Source organism: Bufo bufo, chromosome 7, assembly GCF_905171765.1.
Source record: "Bufo bufo chromosome 7, aBufBuf1.1, whole genome shotgun sequence".
In the NCBI taxonomy this organism is placed as follows: Eukaryota; Metazoa; Chordata; class Amphibia; order Anura; family Bufonidae; genus Bufo; species Bufo bufo.
This window is the reverse complement of record NC_053395.1, coordinates 174,336,378-174,356,237: the sequence shown is the minus strand read 5'-3', so window position 1 is coordinate 174,356,237 and position 19,860 is coordinate 174,336,378. Positions and strand designations below refer to the sequence as shown.

The 19,860-nt window shown below is 45.2% G+C and overlaps 1 protein-coding gene across 2 annotated transcripts in view; it reads right to left on the bottom strand.

Annotated features, from left to right (window-relative positions):
- NCKAP1 (NCK associated protein 1) overlaps window positions 1-19,860 on the bottom strand; it is a 119,209-nt gene that overhangs the window by 53,998 nt on the left and 45,351 nt on the right. For both annotated transcript variants that reach the window (XM_040439388.1, XM_040439387.1), the window contains exons 5-10: window positions 10,248-10,390; window positions 10,009-10,099; window positions 7,224-7,361; window positions 4,081-4,129; window positions 1,841-1,997; window positions 423-479 (exon numbers count right to left, since the gene is read on the bottom strand). In XM_040439388.1, the coding sequence (XP_040295322.1) occupies window positions 423-479; window positions 1,841-1,997; window positions 4,081-4,129; window positions 7,224-7,361; window positions 10,009-10,099; window positions 10,248-10,390 (635 nt within the window). The remainder of the gene's footprint in view (window positions 1-422; window positions 480-1,840; window positions 1,998-4,080; window positions 4,130-7,223; window positions 7,362-10,008; window positions 10,100-10,247; window positions 10,391-19,860) is intronic.

Sequence of the window (19,860 nt, the reverse complement as noted above, 5' to 3'; positions counted from 1 at the left end):
TAATTAAATTTCTTCTTGTACTGACAATACGAACTTCATTATTGTAACACACGAGCTTGGAAAATGACTTTTTCTCCCTATAACATGGCACGGATACAGCTGGGAGGTAAGCACTGGAAGCAAATCGCCATAGAATTGCTTTCCAATGGCCCAAATGATGAAACAAATATGTGCGAATCCAATCAGCGCCAAGTAGCCTGAAAAAAAAGCCTATCCCACCCAAATAATCAGAGAGGTTAACATTTCTAGAACGCTGCCATCCGTACCATCATAGGAGTAGCCTAGGGAAGAACGCCAGAACCCCTTTAAATTATTGCCCCAATTTTTCCTCCTTTGTTCCTTAGCAACAGACTAAATGAACACCGCGTTAGACGGACTGAAATCTACGGAAATGCAGAGCTCCCATAATAACCATTACTTACGCATGTGAGATTGCAGCCTCCTTGCATTCGCGGATGTCGTTAATTCTCTTATTGTAACTGAGATGGGGGGGGGGGAAAAATATGTTAATAGAATTCCTAAAAAACTCCTTACAAAAATAAAAACTCCCCATAATGGACATTATTAAGACATTGCACAGTGAGGGGGCATCGGACCATTTTTGCTGAGATTACAAGCAGCTCGCCGTCCATTCACAGCGCTGTCCAAGTGGAGTTCAGTACATGTAGTTTTCCAATTTCTGGTGATTTAAACATTTTTTAAATAAAATAAAAATAATCCTAAAATCCTGCACTTTTCACATTGGCCACTAGGTCTTAAGTCTATGTAAAGACTTCCTGTTCTTTGACGGCAGCCAGGAATATTTTTTTAGGCATATTTTTTTAGGCATTTTTTTAGGCATGCTCTGTGACTTATACAGAAGTTTAGGGGGGGGGGGGGGGGGGGGGAGTAGATAAGCTGTGATATCACCTACTGTGAATGGTGGATCCTGTAATATCTATACAGCGGTGATATCGGTCATTGTAATCCTACATGTCATAAGGCAATGGCTACTGAAAAGTTCCCAGCGCAGAAAAGGAAATCTCCACATATTATTAGGCCTAAAGGCCAGTGTGAAAACGGCACCATTTTGGGTATTTTCTTTATGTTACCATGGAAAATGAAAGGGAACGTGTCATCAGAAAATGACCTATTGTTTAAATCACGTTTTTATGTTAAACTGATTTTTTTTTGTTTAATTTTAAATTTTCACACTGACCACTAGGCCTACGTTAAGACTTTTGGAGACTAACCACATAGGATATAGAATGGACAAGAGTGGACTCTATTGTCTACTATGGGAGAGTTTTCTAGGCATGCTCTGGGACCTGTGCAGAGGTCAGGAGGGAGCAGATAAGCTGTGATATTACGCAGAGGTCAGGAGGGAGCAGATAAGCTGTGACATCACTTAGGGCTCTTTTGGACCAGCGCGATTCCGTTATGGGCACATGTAGTTTTGCAGGAGCGCAGAGCATTATAATGTGATGAGCTCCTGTGAAACGGAGCGCGATTCCCGCACAGGACATGCCTGTCTGAAAGAGCCCTTACTGTGCTGTAAATGTATCGTTTGCTCCTGTTAAGATGCTCCGGTGGTTTCACAATAGGGAGGGTGGCCACTGTTAAGTATTACAAGCAAGTATTGGATCTACTGTACAAGGAGGCAGTTTTCACAGTCCAATGTTAAAAGCCAGCAGCAGAACAACATGGTGACCTAACATCAAGCTCTACTGGTCTCCGATCTGAGGTCTACTGGTAGATCATGGACACTTTGGCCACCATTGACCTAGTTTACTGTAACAATACACATGATAATTGCGATATCTGTACTTCCGGTGAAAGCCAAAAACAGACCGTGACGTACCCTCTAATATTGACGAAAAGATCTTCTGCCGCCTTATGAATATGAAAGACTTCATCTCTGTAGAGGGACAGACAAGAACTGCTCTGCAGGGCCAGCTTCCACAGGTTCAGGGCTGTGGCGTCTGTATTTAGTATTCCATGGCACAGGATGAATCCAACTGGGAAGGAACAGAAAAACGCTCACAACACGTATTACCGTTCTCACAGTGACATTCATTTACTGTCTCATGACTGGGTGTTCTGGGCCTTCAAAAAGGTCACTTTTCCGTATCCTGTATGGTGAGGGTGAATATTTTTCTCTTCTTTAGTCCTTTTGTATTGGACACAGATTTAGACACCGGCCTTACTAACCCCTATACCTTGCGGTGGATCCGGTAAAGTTAGGTAGAGATGCCTCTGCATAATTTCCGCGGATCCACCTCCGCTTCTAAATGCAATTCAGCTAATCTAGCCGTCTTACAATTACACCAGTTTCTACGCTTAAAACAGGCGTAGAAAATGGTAAATGAGACGGGCCAGGTATTAAACAGTGTTTGAGGAATACAATGTATGACTGCACTATTTTCGGGAACAAGGGTTCAAATGAAAGCTCATTCCCCATAATTGGTCCATATAATCGAGCAGCTGATGCCCAATTATCGCCAGCACATTACCCTGTGTAATCAGGGACGTGCTGCCAATAATCACCAGAACTAAATGAGGGAGGGAGGAAGGGCTGCAGTAGTAATCATTCCTCCCACATCCAGTCCGCATCGCCCTGTGTAATCAGGCCTGTGCAAGCGAGCATCAGTGGGTGCGTTATTATCCGTTGGCGCTTGCTCTGCCCTAAAATCGGGCAGTGTAATCTAGGACAAAGTTAGCAGAGACCATATTCTCTATTTGTTCCCTTCTCTCCCTACATACAGATCAGGGATCAAAGGGTGGGAGCAGATTATACCACCGCTACCTGTGATATGTCCACACGACATAAATCGCACCTTCTCTGCACAAGCAGTCCACGTGATGTCACGGGTTCCCCGGCAAGCTCCTGATTACAGAAGTATCTGGGAGCACCACGTCCGCAGGTTTTACATGACAAGGAACTGAATATTTCAGTTCCCCGTCACAGAGCAGGATCGGGTTGTCAGTGTGAAAGCCCTGAGCTTGGAAACGAGCAGGCTTTTGGCGCAGGGGCCATGCCCTCAGTCCAGTTATTCACATGGAGCAGGAGGGAGGGGGTTAATTTATTATTATTTATTGAGAATTTATGCCCGGAAGTTCTTTATCTCTACAGGAGAGGCTATTCTTCATCTCATAATTCACAGTATCTGACAATCCAGCATCAGAACACCTTCACGCCAGATTAAAGTGGATCTCTCCCCATACACAGCATAGAATGGAGACAGGTCCGTCTACTACGAGTCCATCCGGTTAGGAGTCTGCCGTATTCCTGAGGGGCCGTGCTCCTCTGAGCCTTTCCTCAGTGACTGCCATGTATACGTGGTGCTACATGTCACCCAGCAGTCACTGGCCAGAGGGTGAGGCGTTCCCTCGTATATACACAGTGGACGCATGACTATGAGCATGCTGACTCTTTCCCATTGGGCTCTATTAGGCTACTTTCACACTCGCGCTTGGTGCGGATCTGTCATAGATCTGAACAGACGGATCCGTTCAGATGATACAAACGTCTGCATCCATTCAGAACGGATCAGTTTGTATTATCTTTAACATGGCCAAGACGGATCCGTCATGAACTCCATGGAAAGTCAATGGAGGACGTATCAGTTTTCTGTTGTGCCAGATTGTGTCATAGAAAACGGATCCCATCGACTTAAATTGTGTGCCAGAACGGATCCGTTTGGCTCAGTTTCGCTTGCAGCGTTTTGGTGTCCGCCTCCAGAGCGGAATGGAGGCGGAAAGGAGGCAAACTGATGGATTCTGAGCGGATCCTTTTCCATTCAGAATGCATTAGGGCAAAAACTGATCCGTTTTGAACCGCTTGCGAGAGCCCTGAACGGATCTCACAAACGGAAGGCCAAAACGCCAACGTGAAAGTAGCCTTAGCCAAACGGCACAATACGTTTCATGCTGTTTGGGCCAATAGAGCAGACTGGTCCCAATAATATGCTGAGGGGGAGAATAGGATGACGACAAATCCACAGGAAATTAACTTTACTGTAATAATATTATTACTGGCGAATGTGAAGATTTATAAACCAAGGCTACAGGTAAATCCGCAATTAACGCTCTTTTGCTTACAGATGATCCATTTCTCCATTGCGTCCAGCGAAAGATATTCACAAGGCATCTGCAGGAAGAAGAAACATACGTATGTAGATAGAGATACACACAAAAGACTTATTTTTCTTAATGACTGATCGGACTCCCCTCCCTCCTTGCACATATACACATTGTAGTGCTGCTCTGTACGCGCTTTACCCCCCCCCCCCCCCTGTGCAATGTATGGGACAACTGTATGGTTTTCCAGCATTGGCGACATTCTTATGAGTCAGTGTTTAACATGACCGCAGCAGGACAACCCTCTCTTAGCCATGTAAGTGAGCGCACATTGCACAGACAAGGAGGAAGGGGTTGGAAAGGTGACGTGCAGACTTCACATCATCATTCATCGCGGTGGGAAACCGCAGTAGTACATTTAAAAAGAAAAAAAAAAGTACCGGTAATATTTTATTCATTTATATACTGTAGCACAAACATATTCCGCAGCGCTGCATAGTTGTCACCAATACCGATCCCTGTTCCCTATGAAGCGCACAATCTGGATTTCAGATAACGCATCAGTAAATCTTTGGCGTGTAGATGGAAACAGGTCTGTTAGGCGTCATGCACACGGCCAATTTGCGGTCCCCAATACACGGACACCATCCGTGCGGGTGCCGCAGACGGATTCAGACCCATTCAAGTTGAATAGGTCCGTGATCTGTCCGCACCGCATAGGTTCTATTTTTTTGCGGTGCGGAGGCACGGAGAGAAACCCCATGGACGCACTCCGTTCCACACCACCGCACCTTCTGGATTGTGGAGCCATTCAAGTGAATGGGTCAGAATCCATGATGCAGTGCACAAACGGCGGTGCCCGGATATTGCGGACCTGCTGTTTGCGGGCCACCCGCAATATGGACACGGTCTGGCAAAGGCCGTGTGCATGAGGCCTTATAGTTCGGGATGAGCAAACTTGTACTTTAAAGTTCGGCGTATAAGGTTCGGGTTATCTAACAATTCAGTTATGGATTCTGATACCAAGAACCATAACCTATGGTCCGTGGTAGCGGAATCCATAACGGAATTCTTAGATAACCCGAACCTTGTACGCCGAACTTGAAAACACACGTTCGCTTATTCCTAGTTCTAGTAAGTACTTGCATTCCCCATGCAATAAAATTCAGGAGCATAGATTCCTATGGCTTGTTTCACACTTGCGTTTGCCGATCCAGCAGGCTGTTCCGGCCGAAGTCTATAAATGAAGTTTCCCTGCATAGCGCGACAGTGTTCAATTAGTGCTGCCTGTGTCGGCCTGCGCAGGGACAAACCTCTAATCTGGGAATCTAGAGGATATAATCTAGATATTTAAGCTAAAAGGTTTAATTATTCTGTTTATCTAGTACCCTAACTGGGAGAAAACGACCAACAAAAAAGACTCCATGTATGGGAGCTCCTAAAGAATAGGGGTTACTTTCATGGGACAACTACTTTAAAGAGGACCTGCCAAAATGAAGTGTGCACATTACCACATTGCAGTCAGCCCCCTGAGCACTTTGGCGTTACTTTGGAGGGGATCCCACCCCCCTCATTCCAGATATATGGCTCCATATTGTGCATGCTATATGCAGATATACAGTGGTTTGCGGAGGAGACCAAAGCTTAAAGGGACTGTCACGCTGAACATGGTGTCTGAGCTGCAGGCAGTGTGTTATAGAGCAGGAGGAGCGGAGCAGACTGCTATATAGTTTTATGGGAAAAGATTCAGGAAAACTGTATTTTATACATTTACTTTCCTGCTCATTCTGGGCTTTGAAGTCCAGGAGGCGGAGCTATCGGTGATTGACAGTTCTTTCTGTATACACAGTAATAGAGGGAAGGCTGTCAAAATTTTGGGTTGGAGACTTCTTCTTTGCTCTGATTTTGTCCAATCACCTCTGGATAGTGTCCGGGCAGTCTGCTGACAGTGATGGTGGGAATTGAGTCTTCGTACACGGGCTTGTGACATAAGGCTACTTTCATACTTGCGCTTTCCCTTTCCTATGACGGATTTCAATAGCGGGGGGAAAACGCTTCAGCTTTGTCCCCATTCATTGTCAATGGGGACAAAACTGAACTGAAGAAACGGAGTGCATCAGAATACATTCCATTCCATTTAGTTGCGTCCCCATCGCGGACAGAATAACGCTGCAAGCAGAGTTTTTCTGTCCGCGATGTGGTGCAAAGCAAGATGGATCTGTCCTGACACACAATGTAAGTCAATGGGGGCGGATCTGTTTTCTCGGACACGATAGAAAACGGACCCGTCCCCCGTTGACTTTCAATGGAGTTCATGACAGATCCGTCTTGGCTACTTTAAAGATAATACAACCGGATCCGTTCATAACCGATGCAGACGGTTGTATTATCGTGACGGAAGCGTTTTTGCTGATCCGTGACGGATCCAGCAAAACCACTGGTGTGAAAGTAGCCTAAACCAGGACTTGGGAACTTACGCTGACCAGACCAGTCTGAAGCTGCCCAGTGATACTTGGACAGCATAGGGGCTAGAAGAAGTGTCCACCCCAGAAGTAAGGCTGTGGCTGCAGCTTCTGTGGCAGACCACTGTATATCGGCATACAAGGCAGGTAGAATATCGGAGTCTATTTCTCAGGAATCAAGAGGAAAAGGGAAGCTACCACATTGCTTTCGGCCCCCTAAGCAGTTCGGGGTTAATGTGCGCATTTTTCATTTTTGGAGCAGTCACAGGTACTCGTTAACGACTCCTGACTTGTCTGTTTTAGCAAATAACGCATTCCAAATGGAAGAAGAATTCTGGAGCACCTTCGCTGACATCTCCATTGTGCTGTTCCTCTGTTATTCCTCCTAGAAACACATGAATAAATAGACAACTATCTGTTACCTGATGAGGGTAGGAGTCCTTACACATCATGACACTACAGCAGTAGGATGGTTTCAAGTTAAAAGGATTGTCTAACACCCCACTACCCTTGGCGTTCCAGGGCCAAGGCAGACCGTGGTCATGTTGAAAGCTGCAGCCATTCACTATCCTCCGTGGTGACATGTTTCTGAGTGGCACGTGACCACTGAGCATAAACCGACGTGATGACAAGCGCTGCAGAATATGTTGGTGCTACACAAGCAACAGAAAAGCCTAACGGATATTATTTTCAGTGCTGTACCGTATCGGACTGCGCAGGGTTCAGCATTGTACTCGGGGCACTGATGAGGCTGAGAAGCTGAGCATTTCTCCACTGTTCTGCTGAAAGGTTTCTTCGAGGGTAAACCATGTGAAGAGAAATGAGGGCATCTGACAAAGACTGAACAAAAGGGAAAAAAAAAAAAAAAAAACACATAAAAGAGAACGTAAACCTCTGCATTACAGACAGGAGGCTGGAGTATTCCTACAGCAATAAGAAGGCAGATATATGGGATCTATTCTAATCGTGGCATCAATGAACGTACCATCTGAGGGCCAACATTGGCATTCTGGAAGCGGTTAAATGGTTTTCTAAACTGGGAGGCTAATGAGAACTCAATCTGCTCAGAAAAGAACTTCATTCCACAGCTGGATTCGGATTTGCACTAAGTGCGAGGAGGAAGTTCATCAACTCGAGGAAATTACGGACTTTCAGAGTGGATGTGGAAACCACAGAGCAGAATACGTTTCCATTTTAGATTTCCCAATGACGGAAACAGAGAATCCAGGATGAAAATTAAACAAATCCCCGAAAAGAAACAGACGTTTCTTGCAACAAAAAAAAACATACAATAGAAAAAAATAAAAACACACTTGATACCGAAATGTATTAGGGCAAATCTAGGACTTCAATGAAGGCACACAGGCTGCTGTATTTTCATAAGGCTACATGCACACGACCGTGCCGTTTTTTGCGGTCCGCAAACGGCGGATCCACAAAAAACGGAAGCCGCCCGTGTGCCTTCCGCAATTTGCGGAACGGAACGGGCGGCCCATTGTAGACATGCCTATTCTTGTCCGCAAAACGGACAAGAATAGGACATGCTATATTTTTTTTGCGGGGCCACGGAACGGAGCAATGGATTCGGACAGCACACGGAGTGCTGTCTGCATCTTTTGCTTCCCCACTGAAGTGAATGCGTCCGCATCCGAGCCGCAAAAACGGCGGCTCGGATGCGGACCCAAACAACGGCCGTGTGCATGAGGCCTAAGGTGCATCTGTCAGCAGATTTGTAGCTATGAAACTGGCTGACCTGTTCCATGTGCGCTTGGCAGCTGTGTGGGACCCATGGTCATATGTGCCCGCATTACTGAGAAAAATGTTCAAATATATGCAATAGAGCGTCTAGGAACAACGGGGGCATTGCCTTACTCCTAGAGGCTCTGCAATCGCCACGCCTTCTGCACGTTATTCACGGGGCCAGGCAGTGAAAACGTCATCACACCTGGTCCTGTCAAAGTGCAGGGGCATGGCGGTTGCAGAGAGAGCAGAGCCTCGAGGTGTAAAGGCAACGCCCCCGTTGCTCCTACAGGCTCATATGCAAATATTAAAACATAATTTTTCTAAGCATTTTGGACACATATGGGGAGCAACAAGAGCGTCAGGGAATGGCGGTGGTCTATACTAGACATGGTATTACTTGTTTTGGTGGGCAGGTTGCTTGTATTTTCTACCTTTCTACTTTGTTAATGCACTATTGGCATTGTATGTAAATAGTTACTCTCACAGCCATACGTGTTGTGCCGTGATTATACTGTCGTCTATTGATCTATGCACTTGCACTTTATTATCTTTACCTCGTTGTCAGATTACCACAATCGATTTGTTTTTAATTAATTTTTTAATTCTCGGGTTTGCTAATCATGTTGAGTAATATTTGTTAATAAAATTAATTATTTAATCTGATTTCCTCTGTGTGATTATATATTTTTTACCACTTCAACTTCATATATTCCTATTGGTCTTCCTTCATATCGGAAACGACCATATTGTTTCAGTACAAAAAGATATTAATTGCGATATTGTGCAAAATACGGTTCAATGATGTGATTAAAAGCAGATGGAATATGTGCCTGAGATCTACTTCTTGAGCATTTAGAAAAACCCAAACCAAGCAGGCATGAAACATTTGCACTGCATTTTGGAGAGGGCTTATTAGTTTCCAACTACAACACAACTATGGCGGCTTACAGGTTGGCATGATATAAGTCCCAACTTGTGAATCGGTGAGAGCTTGTTCCTTGATGGAGAGGCTCCATGTACCCTAAAATCTGGCTGATTCTCTGATCCTGACCTACCACGTAGATTCATCACTTTTGTGACATACTTTTGCTTGAGGAGAGAACACTTTGCTCTATGGTCACCACTCTCCAATGCCTGTCTTAATAGGCCTAGTAAGGTTGGAATGCTTCTGCAGTTGTGATACTTAAAGGCTATGAACACCATAGGGGGCGTTTTTTTTTTATATGGTTGCATTTTACTCACATTGGGCTAAAAATCATTTTTTCAATTGGACTTTATAAAAAAAAAAATTCAGCAGTTTTTGTCATGAAGGGTTACATTTTTAGCATAACTGTGCTTTCATCTGCTAAGAGAGAATCTCAACCCTGTACAGAGAAAAGCTGTTGACATTTTTTTTTAATAAAGACCAATTGAAAAAAAATTTTGTTCAAAATCAGTACAATGCAATAATAATAAAAAAAAAATCCTCCAAAGCTGTCCATAGCCTCTAAGTCCTACAAGTTCTGCTCCAGAGTGCCTGCCAATGTCCATCCTCTGGCCGACAGTCTCTCTGCCGCAGACTGTAATCCATCTGCGCTCATCAGGTGCAGTCAGGAATAACCTGCTCTGGACAACTGTCTGCGGAGACCTTTAAACCTTTGTATACTGTGCACAGTGACGCTCCCGATCCTTATGAATCAGCAATCATGTGGAAAGCAAAACAAATCTTAAGGCAGATTTCTATCCCTAACAAGGATATCCTCACCTTACTGTGGGGTACAAACTCTTCCATCATCTTTTTTAGAGGATTTTCATAGTCTACGATCATCTGTCCAAGTCGAGGATACTCTCGGTCACTGGAGGGATGACAAACAAAAGAATATAGCGCAACATCTCAAATCATTTTTACAATCTATAATCTGAGTTTCCCGTTTTGATCGTCTCCGAGGAGATAAACATAGGGCAGCCCGCAGTCTGGTGATAGGCACAATGGAACCTACGTACCTGGATCCGTGAGTCATCTCATGAGAATAGTTGTACAGTCCTATAATTGCTTTTCTTTCTTCAATCCGAGAAAGCATTATCATTAGTGTAGTGTAGGTTATGATCAAATCTAAGTAGTTCTTGGTTAAATCAAAGTTGACAGTCTGGAGAAATAACAAAATACAGAAATAACATCGTTATTTTTTAAGTTTAAAACCTGTCATAAACCCTTTGAATCCAATCCATCAGAAATCTTTAAAAGGGGTGTTAGTTATCATTTACTCTCAGACTGCAGTCATGACTAAAAATGGATCCCCGTCACTTCTGTTTTGGCGGGGACAACCAGGAGCTATGACGCTGGAGTGGAAAGAGTTTCATAAGGTGAATGGTTTCTTATTTTATATTTTAAATACAGTCCTGCCTAAAAAGACATAGGTGTAATAAAAAAATAAAATAAAAAATAATTAAATATATATACAGTACAGACCAAAAGTTTGGACACACCTTCTCATTCAAAGAGTTTTCTTTATTTTCATGACTATGAAGGCATCAAAACTATGAATTAACACATGTGGAATTATATACATAACAAACAAGTGTGAAACAACTGAAAATATGTCATATTCTAGGTTCTTCAAAGTAGCCACCTTTTGCTTTGATTACTGCTTTGCACACTCTTGGCATTCTCTTGATGAGCTTCAAGAGGTAGTCCCCTGAAATGGTCTTCCAACAGTCTTGAAGGAGTTCCCAGAGATGCTTAGCACTTGTTGGCCCTTTTGCCTTCACTCTGCGGTCCAGCTCACCCCAAACCATCTCGATTGGGTTCAGGTCCGGTGACTGTAGAGGCCAGGTCATCTGGCGCAGCACCCCATCACTCTCCTTCATGGTCAAATAGCCCTTACTTTCAAAGTTTTCCCAATTTTTCGGCTGACTGACTGACCTTCATTTCTTAAAGTAATGATGGCCACTCGTTTTTCTTTACTTACTATCAGCTGTGTATCCACCTGACTTCTCCTCAACGCAACTGATGGTCCCAACCCCATTTATAAGGCAAGAAATCCCACTTATTAAACCTGACAGGGCACACCTGTGAAGTGAAAACCATTTCAGGGGACTACCTCTTGAAGCTCATCAAGAGAATGCCAAGAGTGTGCAAAGCAGTAATCAAAGCAAAAGGTGGCTACTTTGAAGAACCTAGAATATTACATTTTCAGTTGTTTCACACTTGTTTGTTATGTATATAATTCCACATGTGTTAATTCATAGTTTTGATGCCTTCAGTGTGAATCTACAATTTTCATAGTCATGAAAATAAAGAAAAAACTCTTTGAATGAGAAGGTGTGTCCAAACTTTTGGTCTGTACTATAATTATATATATATATATATATATATATATATATATATATATATATATATATATATATATACACACACACACACATATATACATACACACGTATATACACACACACTATTTGTCACCCTTTAAGACGCACCTGCCCATAAGACGCATCTAGGTTTTAGAGGTGGAAAAGAAAAAATATATTTTTCATCAGACCTCAGCTCAGACCCCCAAATCAGACCACAGCCCCAATTTAAATAAGAACCCCCCCATTCAGCCCCCAATGTAAATGACTCCCAAGCAGACCTCGGATAGGACCCCCAAATTTGAACGACCTCCTCAAGCAGACCTCAGATCAGAGCCCCAATGTGAATATGCCCCCCAAGCAGACCTCAGATCAGAGCCCGATGTCAATGACCCCTAAGCAGACCTCAGAGCAAACAAAAACAATTAACTTACCTCTCCTGTTCCAGACACCACCACCGCTCCTCACATCCATACTCGTCTAGTTCAGCCTGCCGCGCTGTGACCCGACATGCACAGCTTGAGGTCACAGGACAGTGAGCAGACGAGGACCAGGAAATGGTGGATTACAGATCCTGGGGTACCTGGTCCTCCAGTAGTAATGGAATCGCTCATTAGTATTCGCCCAATAAGATGCACTGACATGTCTTATAGGTCTAAAACAGGGTGTATATTGTGGGGATTCGCTCTGGTAGACAGGGTATGTGGACGCAGTACAGAGGCAAATTACCAGTTCTTAAATCAAACTTCCGCGTTTATTCACACACAAGGCAAAAACAAAACGCAGTCTTGGTGTTAGCTCACACACAATGGAAAATACCTCTGTTTTCCCACACCATACCCTTCACTGTGTCAGCAACCTACTCCACACAAAAAAGTGTCCTTGAGTACGTTACCCAGATGCAAGAAAGGATAGGGACAGTGTTACACCCCCTGTAACCGGCCTGCCCTGTGTTCCACTGTAAATTTAAAGTTCTGTAGGGAAAGGAACCATCGGGTGACCCGGGCATTTTTGTCATTGGCCTGGCTCATCCACTAGAGGGGAGTGGTCAGTCACCAGACGGAATTTTTTCCCTAACAAATAATAGCGGAGAGATTCTAGTGCCCACTTGATAGCCAGGCACTCGTTCTCCACTATACTGTACCGGGTCTCGGCTGGGGTGAGCTTACGGCTGAGGAAGACAACGGGATGCTCCTCCCCGTTGACTTCCTGGGACAGTACAGCACCGAGGCCTACTTCAGAGGCATCTGTCTGTACTATAAATTCCCGCTTGAAGTCTGGCGTTACCAAAACCAGGGACCCACACGGGGCCAACTTCAAAGCGGAGAACGCCTCTTCCGCCCAATCATCCCAGTGAACAATCACGGACTTATGTCCCTTCAAGAGCCCTGTCAATGGCGCGGCTATCATAGCAAAGTGGGCGACAAACCTCATGTAATAGCATCCCCAGGAACAACTTTAATTGTCTAGAGGTGATAGGTCGGGCCAAATCCGTATCACCTCTATGTTGTTTACTTGGGGTTTGATGACTCCGCGCCCAATGTACTTAGTCTCTTCAAAACCTATCGCACATTTCTTTGGGTTAGCTGTTAGTCCAGCCTTCCGAAGGGAGTCCACTACGGCCTGTACTTTGGGCAGGTGACTTTCCCAGTCGGTACTGTGAATGACAATACCATCCAGGTAAGCCGAGGCATACCGCCGATGTGGACGAAGCACAATGTCCATTAGATGTTGAAAAGTGGCGGGGGCACCATGCAGACCAAAGGGTAACACCTTATACTGATACAGCCCCTCAGGCGTGATGAAGGCCGTTTTCTCTTTGGCAGCCTCCGTTAAGGGCACCTGCCAGTACCCTTTTGTGAGGTCCAAAACCAAAAAATACCGTGCTTGTCCTAACTTCTCGATTAGCTTATCCACCCGGGGCATTGGATATGCATCAAATTTAGATATGTTGTTCAGCTTACGAAAATCATTACAAAACCGTAACGTCCCGTCCGGCTTGGGTATTAAGACTATAGGACTGGCCCACTCACTTTTTGACTCCTCGATGACGTCTAGCCGCACTTCCTCCGAGATGGCCTGTCGCTGAGCCTCGAGTACCCGGTACGGTTTTAACCAGACTTTTGGCTGAGACTCAGTGACAATGTCATGCTGGATTGCGAATGTGCGTCCAGGGAGGTCCGAGAACACATCCGTGTTTCGACTAACGAACTCCCTGGCCTCCTGAGCCTGTTTAGAAGAGAGGCTGTCAGCAATTTTTACTGTGGCAACCGCTTCCCTTGCATCAGACAGAGGGGTCGGAACCTCTTCCCCTAGAAAACCCGGTCGCGGGCTGTCTTCAGTACAGGTCTCCCTATCTTTTCCAAGGTTTTAGTAAATTAACATGGTAAACCTGCTCCGGCTTTTGCCGCCCTGGCTTGTGTACCTTGTAATTTACCTCTCCAAATTTCTCAAGTACCTCGTAGGGCCCCTGCCACCTAGCCAGGAACTAATTGTCCACGGTCGGTACCAGAACCAAAACTCGATCACTCGGGCCTGACGATTATAGATCCGACTTTGCGCTTGCTGAGCTGCCTCTATATACTCCCTAAGAGGTAACACTGTCTCTATCCTTTCTTGCATCTGGGTAACGTACTCAAGGACACTTGTGTGGAGTAGGTTGCTGTTCCCACGCGTCTTTGGCTACGTCCAACAAACAACAATGATGTCTGCCATAAAGCAGTTCGAAGGACGAGAACCCAGGAGAGGCCTGGGGCACCTCTCGCACAGAGAACATGAGATAGGGCAGAAGAAGGTCCCAATCCTTCCCATCTTTAGACGCCACAATTTTTAACATAGTTTTTAGAGTTTTGTTAAACCTCTCTACCAGACCGTTCGTTTGCGGATGGTACACGGACGTTCGTAACTGCTTGATATGCAGCAACTTACAGTTCCCTTATGATCTTGGATATAAAAGGGGTCCCCTGGTCAGTCAGAACCTCTTTAGGTAGCCCCCCTCGGGAGAAAATCTCCATTAGCTCCTTAGCTATAAGTTAAGCCGATTTATGTTGCAGTGGCACCGCCTCTGGGTACCGAGTGGCGTAGTCCAGGACGACCAAGATGTGTTGGAGTCCTCTAGTGGACTTCGGTACTGGGCCTACGAGGTCCATATCGATTCGCTCAAACGATATCTCGATGATCGGGAGAGGTACCAAGGGACTGCAGAAAAGGTGCTGGGGGCTAGTTGCCTGGCAGGTCGGGCAAGACTTACAGACTTTGTCCACCTCCCTAAACACACTGGGCCAGTTAAACCTTTGTAGTATCTGGTCATATGTTTTCTGCCTTCCCAGATGACCCCCGAGAACATGTTGGTGAGCTAACTAACAGGTTTGAGATAAGCCTGGGGTACCACCAACTGCTCAATGGGTTCACCCCGCAGCTGGTTTACCCGATACAACATATCCTGATGAACCACAGAATGAGGGAACACTGACTCTGCCCCAGCTTGTTGTGGTTCACCATCTACTATTAATACATTTTACCAGGCTCGGGATAGGGTTGGGTGCCGGTGTTGTGCTGTACGAACATTATCCCCGGAGACATTGAGGTCTACAAGCTCAAGCCCCGGTGGCAAGTCCTCCACGCCTCCCACCATTACACTCAGTGGGGTTGTCTCCCCCTCTTCCACCGAAGTGGAAGTCATCCCTACCGCTGGCCCTTCGCCTCGGGTTCCTAGGGTTCAGGCCTCCCCCCGGAGCAAGGCCACTCTGCTTGTGTTACCCCAGTCTCATGGGTATCAGTTACTTTCGTAGCAGGCCACAGTCCCGGGAAGTCTCTCTCGATTATAAGTTCGTAGTGTAAGTTTGTGGCAACTGCCACTTCGTGAGTCCACCTGCCGGTTAGAGACACCAGGCGGTGGGATAGTCTTTTAAGTCTCCATAAATGCACATGACCCCAACTCTCCGGCCAGTATACTCAGCGGACCGTACCAGGGTAGCCCTTACTAGGGACACCAGACTCCCTGAGTCCAGCAGGGCCTCTGCACGAGTGTCTCCCACTTTCACCTGGCACAAGTGATTTAGAGTTTCTGGGGTACCTGCTTCACACAGCTTCCTGTCATATAGCGACTGACGGTAGCCATAGTTAGTGTCCATGGGCTCAACCCGATGGGGACAGTTAACCCTTACATGGCCAGCAGACTATCGGAGCCAGGTCTGCAGTGGGTACATCCTGGGCGCGTTTTATCGGCTCAAACCTCCGGGCCTGGGGTGTAGATTTCCGGGGTTTGACTGGCCCCCTCCCGAAAGAACCCCCCTTTAGATACCCGTTAGCCTCATAGCATTCCACCAGGTCCACCATCTCAAAGGCATTGCCAGGAGACAACTGGCCGATCCAGTGCTGGAAAGGTGGTGGCAAAGCCCTCCAGAACATATCAGCTAACAGACGATCCAGAATAGCAGTGGGGCTCATCACGTTAGGCTGTAGCCACTTTTGCAAGAGGTGAAGTAAGTTGTAATACTGGGGTCTCACGGGCTCAGCAGGGTTTGAACCCCCAGTGATGCACCCGCTGGGCCCAAACCAACACATTCACCCCCAGTCTTGCCAGAATCTCACCCATGACTTTCTGGTAGTCAGCCGCTTGATCGTCCGGCAAGTCGAAATACACCCGCTGGGAATCGGATGCCAGGAACAGAGCAACGAACTTAGCCCAATGATCTTGGGGTAGATTCTCCCTTGTGGCCACCTTCTCGTAAATCGCCAGGTAGGTTTCGGTGTCATTTGAGGGTGTCATCTTGGGGATCGCCGCACGGACTGCTTTCTGGACATCATGGACACTCTGGAACGCTCCTGCCATCTGTAAAGCCATCACATGTTGTAACAGCAGCTGGTTTGTTTCTTGGTGGTGTTGGTTAGCCTACACGAGAGCTTTCATTACAGCCTCCATTTTGTCACGTGACACAGGTTTGAATTTAGCTGGTTTAATCCAGGACATCCAGCCGTACCCGAAAACAAAAATATTTCGGCGTTTACACCAGCCTCTCTGCGCATGCACACATACTCCACCAATTGCGGGGATTCGCTCTGATAGACAGGGTATGCGGACGCAGTACAGAGGCAAATTACCAGTTCTTAAATCAAACTTCTGTGTTTATTCACACATAAGGCAAAAACAAAACATCACTTTGCAGTCTTGGTGTTAGTTCACACACAATGGAAAGCCCACATAGAACTGCCAACAAGGTGATATTTGCTATCTCCAGCAGTCCATAGCAGGCTTTTAGGGGGCCTGTTTCCTCTAAACATGGGTCTCAGCCCTGCAGCACGGCACAAGCCTCAGATGCCAGCACACACACCCTTTGCTGCTGAGCACAGCTGTCTTTGAAGGACAGCTAGGTGCTGTCAAAACCCGGACCGGCACTTAAAATCCAGTCCGGTGTTTGACCCCATCTGGCTGCAAATCAGCCCAGCAGCACACACTGGGAGGAAAATACCTGTTTTCCCAGTCCATACCCTTCACTGTGCCACAATATATACATATACAGGGAGTGCAGAATTATTAGGCAAGTTGTATTTTTGAGGATTAATTTTATTATTGAACAACAACCATGTTCTCAATGAACCCAAAAAACTCATTAATATCAAAGCTGAATATTTTTGGAAGTAGTTTTTAGTTTGTTTTTAGTTTTAGCTATTTTAGGGGGATATCTGTGTGTGCAGTTGACTATTACTGTGCATAATTATTAGGCAACTTAACAAAAAACTAATATATACCCATTTCAATTATTTATTTTTACCAGTGAAACCAATATAACATCTCAACATTCACAAATATACATTTCTGACATTCAAAAACAAAACAAAAACAAATCAGTGACCAATATAGCCACCTTTCTTTGCAAGGACACTCAAAAGCCTGCCATCCATGGATTCTGTCAGTGTTTTGATCTGTTCACCATCAACATTGCGTGCAGCAGCAACCACAGCCTCCCAGACACTGTTCAGAGAGGTGTACTGTTTTCCCTCCTTGTAAATCTCACATTTGATGATGGACCACAGGTTCTCAATGGGGTTCAGATCAGGTGAACAAGGAGGCCATGTCATTAGATTTTCTTCTTTTATACCCTTTCTTGCCAGCCACGCTGTGGAGTACTTGGACGCGTGTGATGGAGCATTGTCCTGCATGAAAATCATGTTTTTCTTGAAGGATGCAGACTTCTTCCTGTACCACTGCTTGAAGAAGGTGTCTTCCAGAAACTGGCAGTAGGACTGGGAGTTGAGCTTGACTCCATCCTCAACCCGAAAAGGCCCCACAAGCTCATCTTTGATGATACCAGCCCAAACCAGTACTCCACCTCCACATTGCTGGCGTCTGAGTCGGACTGGAGCTCTCTGCCCTTTACCAATCCAGCCACGGGCCCATCCATCTGGCCCATCAAGACTCACTCTCATTTCATCAGTCCATAAAACCTTAGAAAAATCAGTCTTTGAGATATTTCTTGGCCCAGTCTTGACGTTTCAGCTTGTGTGTCTTGTTCAGTGGTGGTCGTCTTTCAGCCTTTCTTACCTTGGCCATGTCTCTGAGTATTGCACACCTTGTGCTTTTGGGCACTCCAGTGATGTTGCAGCTCTGAAATATGGCCAAACTGGTGGCAAGTGGCATCTTGGCAGCTGCACGCTTGACTTTTCTCAGTTCATGGGCAGTTATTTTGCGCCTTGATTTTTCCACACGCTTCTTGCGACCCTGTTGACTATTTTGAATGAAACGCTTGATTGTTCGATGATCACGCTTCAGAAGCTTTGCAATTTTAAGAGTGCTGCATCCCTCTGCAAGATATCTCACTATTTTTGACTTTTCTGAGCCTGTCAAGTCCTTCTTTTGACCCATTTTGCCAAAGGAAAGGAAGTTGCCTAATAATTATGCACACCTAATATAGGGTGTTGATGTCATTAGACCATAGCCCTTCTCATTACAGAGATGCACATCACCTAATATGCTTAATTGGTAGTAGGCTTTCGAGCCTATACAGCTTGGAGTAAGACAACATGCATAAAGAGGATGATGTGGTCAAAATACTCATTTGCCTAATAATTCTGCACGCAGTGTATTGTTAAAAAAAAAACAAATAAGATATTTGAGGATCTTTTTTTAGGCAGGATTGTGTTAAAATATAAAATAAAAAACCCACTCACTCTATGAAGTTCCTTCCATTCCAGCTCCTGGTTGTCCCCTCCCGTGTGTGTGTGTGTGTGTGTGTGTGTGTCACACACACACACACATATATACACACACACATACAAAAACCTATCAAACATTAAAATAATTACAAGAGGGATGTGTGCACTGCACACCGATTATAAAACTCAAATATTTAATATTAGATAGAACATAATTAAATTATTCGAGCACTGTAATCAGTGGTTATACACAGTAGAACCCCAGGATAACAGGTAGAGAAATAATTCTAAGCAAAATATTAGCAATTGGTGTGCATAATTATGTGCATAATTGCAGAGTATAACTAAAGATTATGCGAAATCTAGACTCTATATATAAATAATATAAATATGAGCACGTGCAAAAGTATTATTCAAAATACAGACCAAGTTGTGACATAATGTCGCCATATGACCATCTAGATGTAGTAAATAAGGTTCCCCGAGCCTTGCGAATTGATTGATTACTCTTTTTGAGTCCTTTTATTGTAATGATACATTATCTGGGAAAATATATAGGTGTTCTGATGGTTAGGCGTTTCCTGGAAGCATAGTATGAACCTGCCCCAAGAGAAACAGAGGACATGCTCAGCTTTCTCCATCAGTCTGATAGAGCCAAATAGAGTGGCGGTGTGCAGGTCCAGATGCTGCTCCGTTCAAGCCCATCCTCAGTGCAGGGCTGCAGTAGGAAGGAGAGGTGAACACAGGACCCACATTCTCGGGAGGTGAACACAGGACCCACATTCTCGAGAGGTGAACACAGGACCCACATTCTCGAGAGGTGAACACAGGACCCACATTCTCAGCGATTAGACATTTATTGGGGTGCAGCTTGAGTGCTGCTGTGCAGGAAAAAAAAAAAGCTAAAGGGGAATCTACTCCACTCATCCTTGTTTTAATAAATCCCACTGAACACATTCAAAATACAGGCAATCTCAGTGTTTTCGGAAAGATCAGGTTTATGGGTCCTCTCAATCTAGACAAAATTCTCCCATGTTAAGAACCCACAGTATTAAAGGGGTTGTCCAGAAGTTTAATGCTGATGACCTATCCTCAGGATCAGTATGGGCCC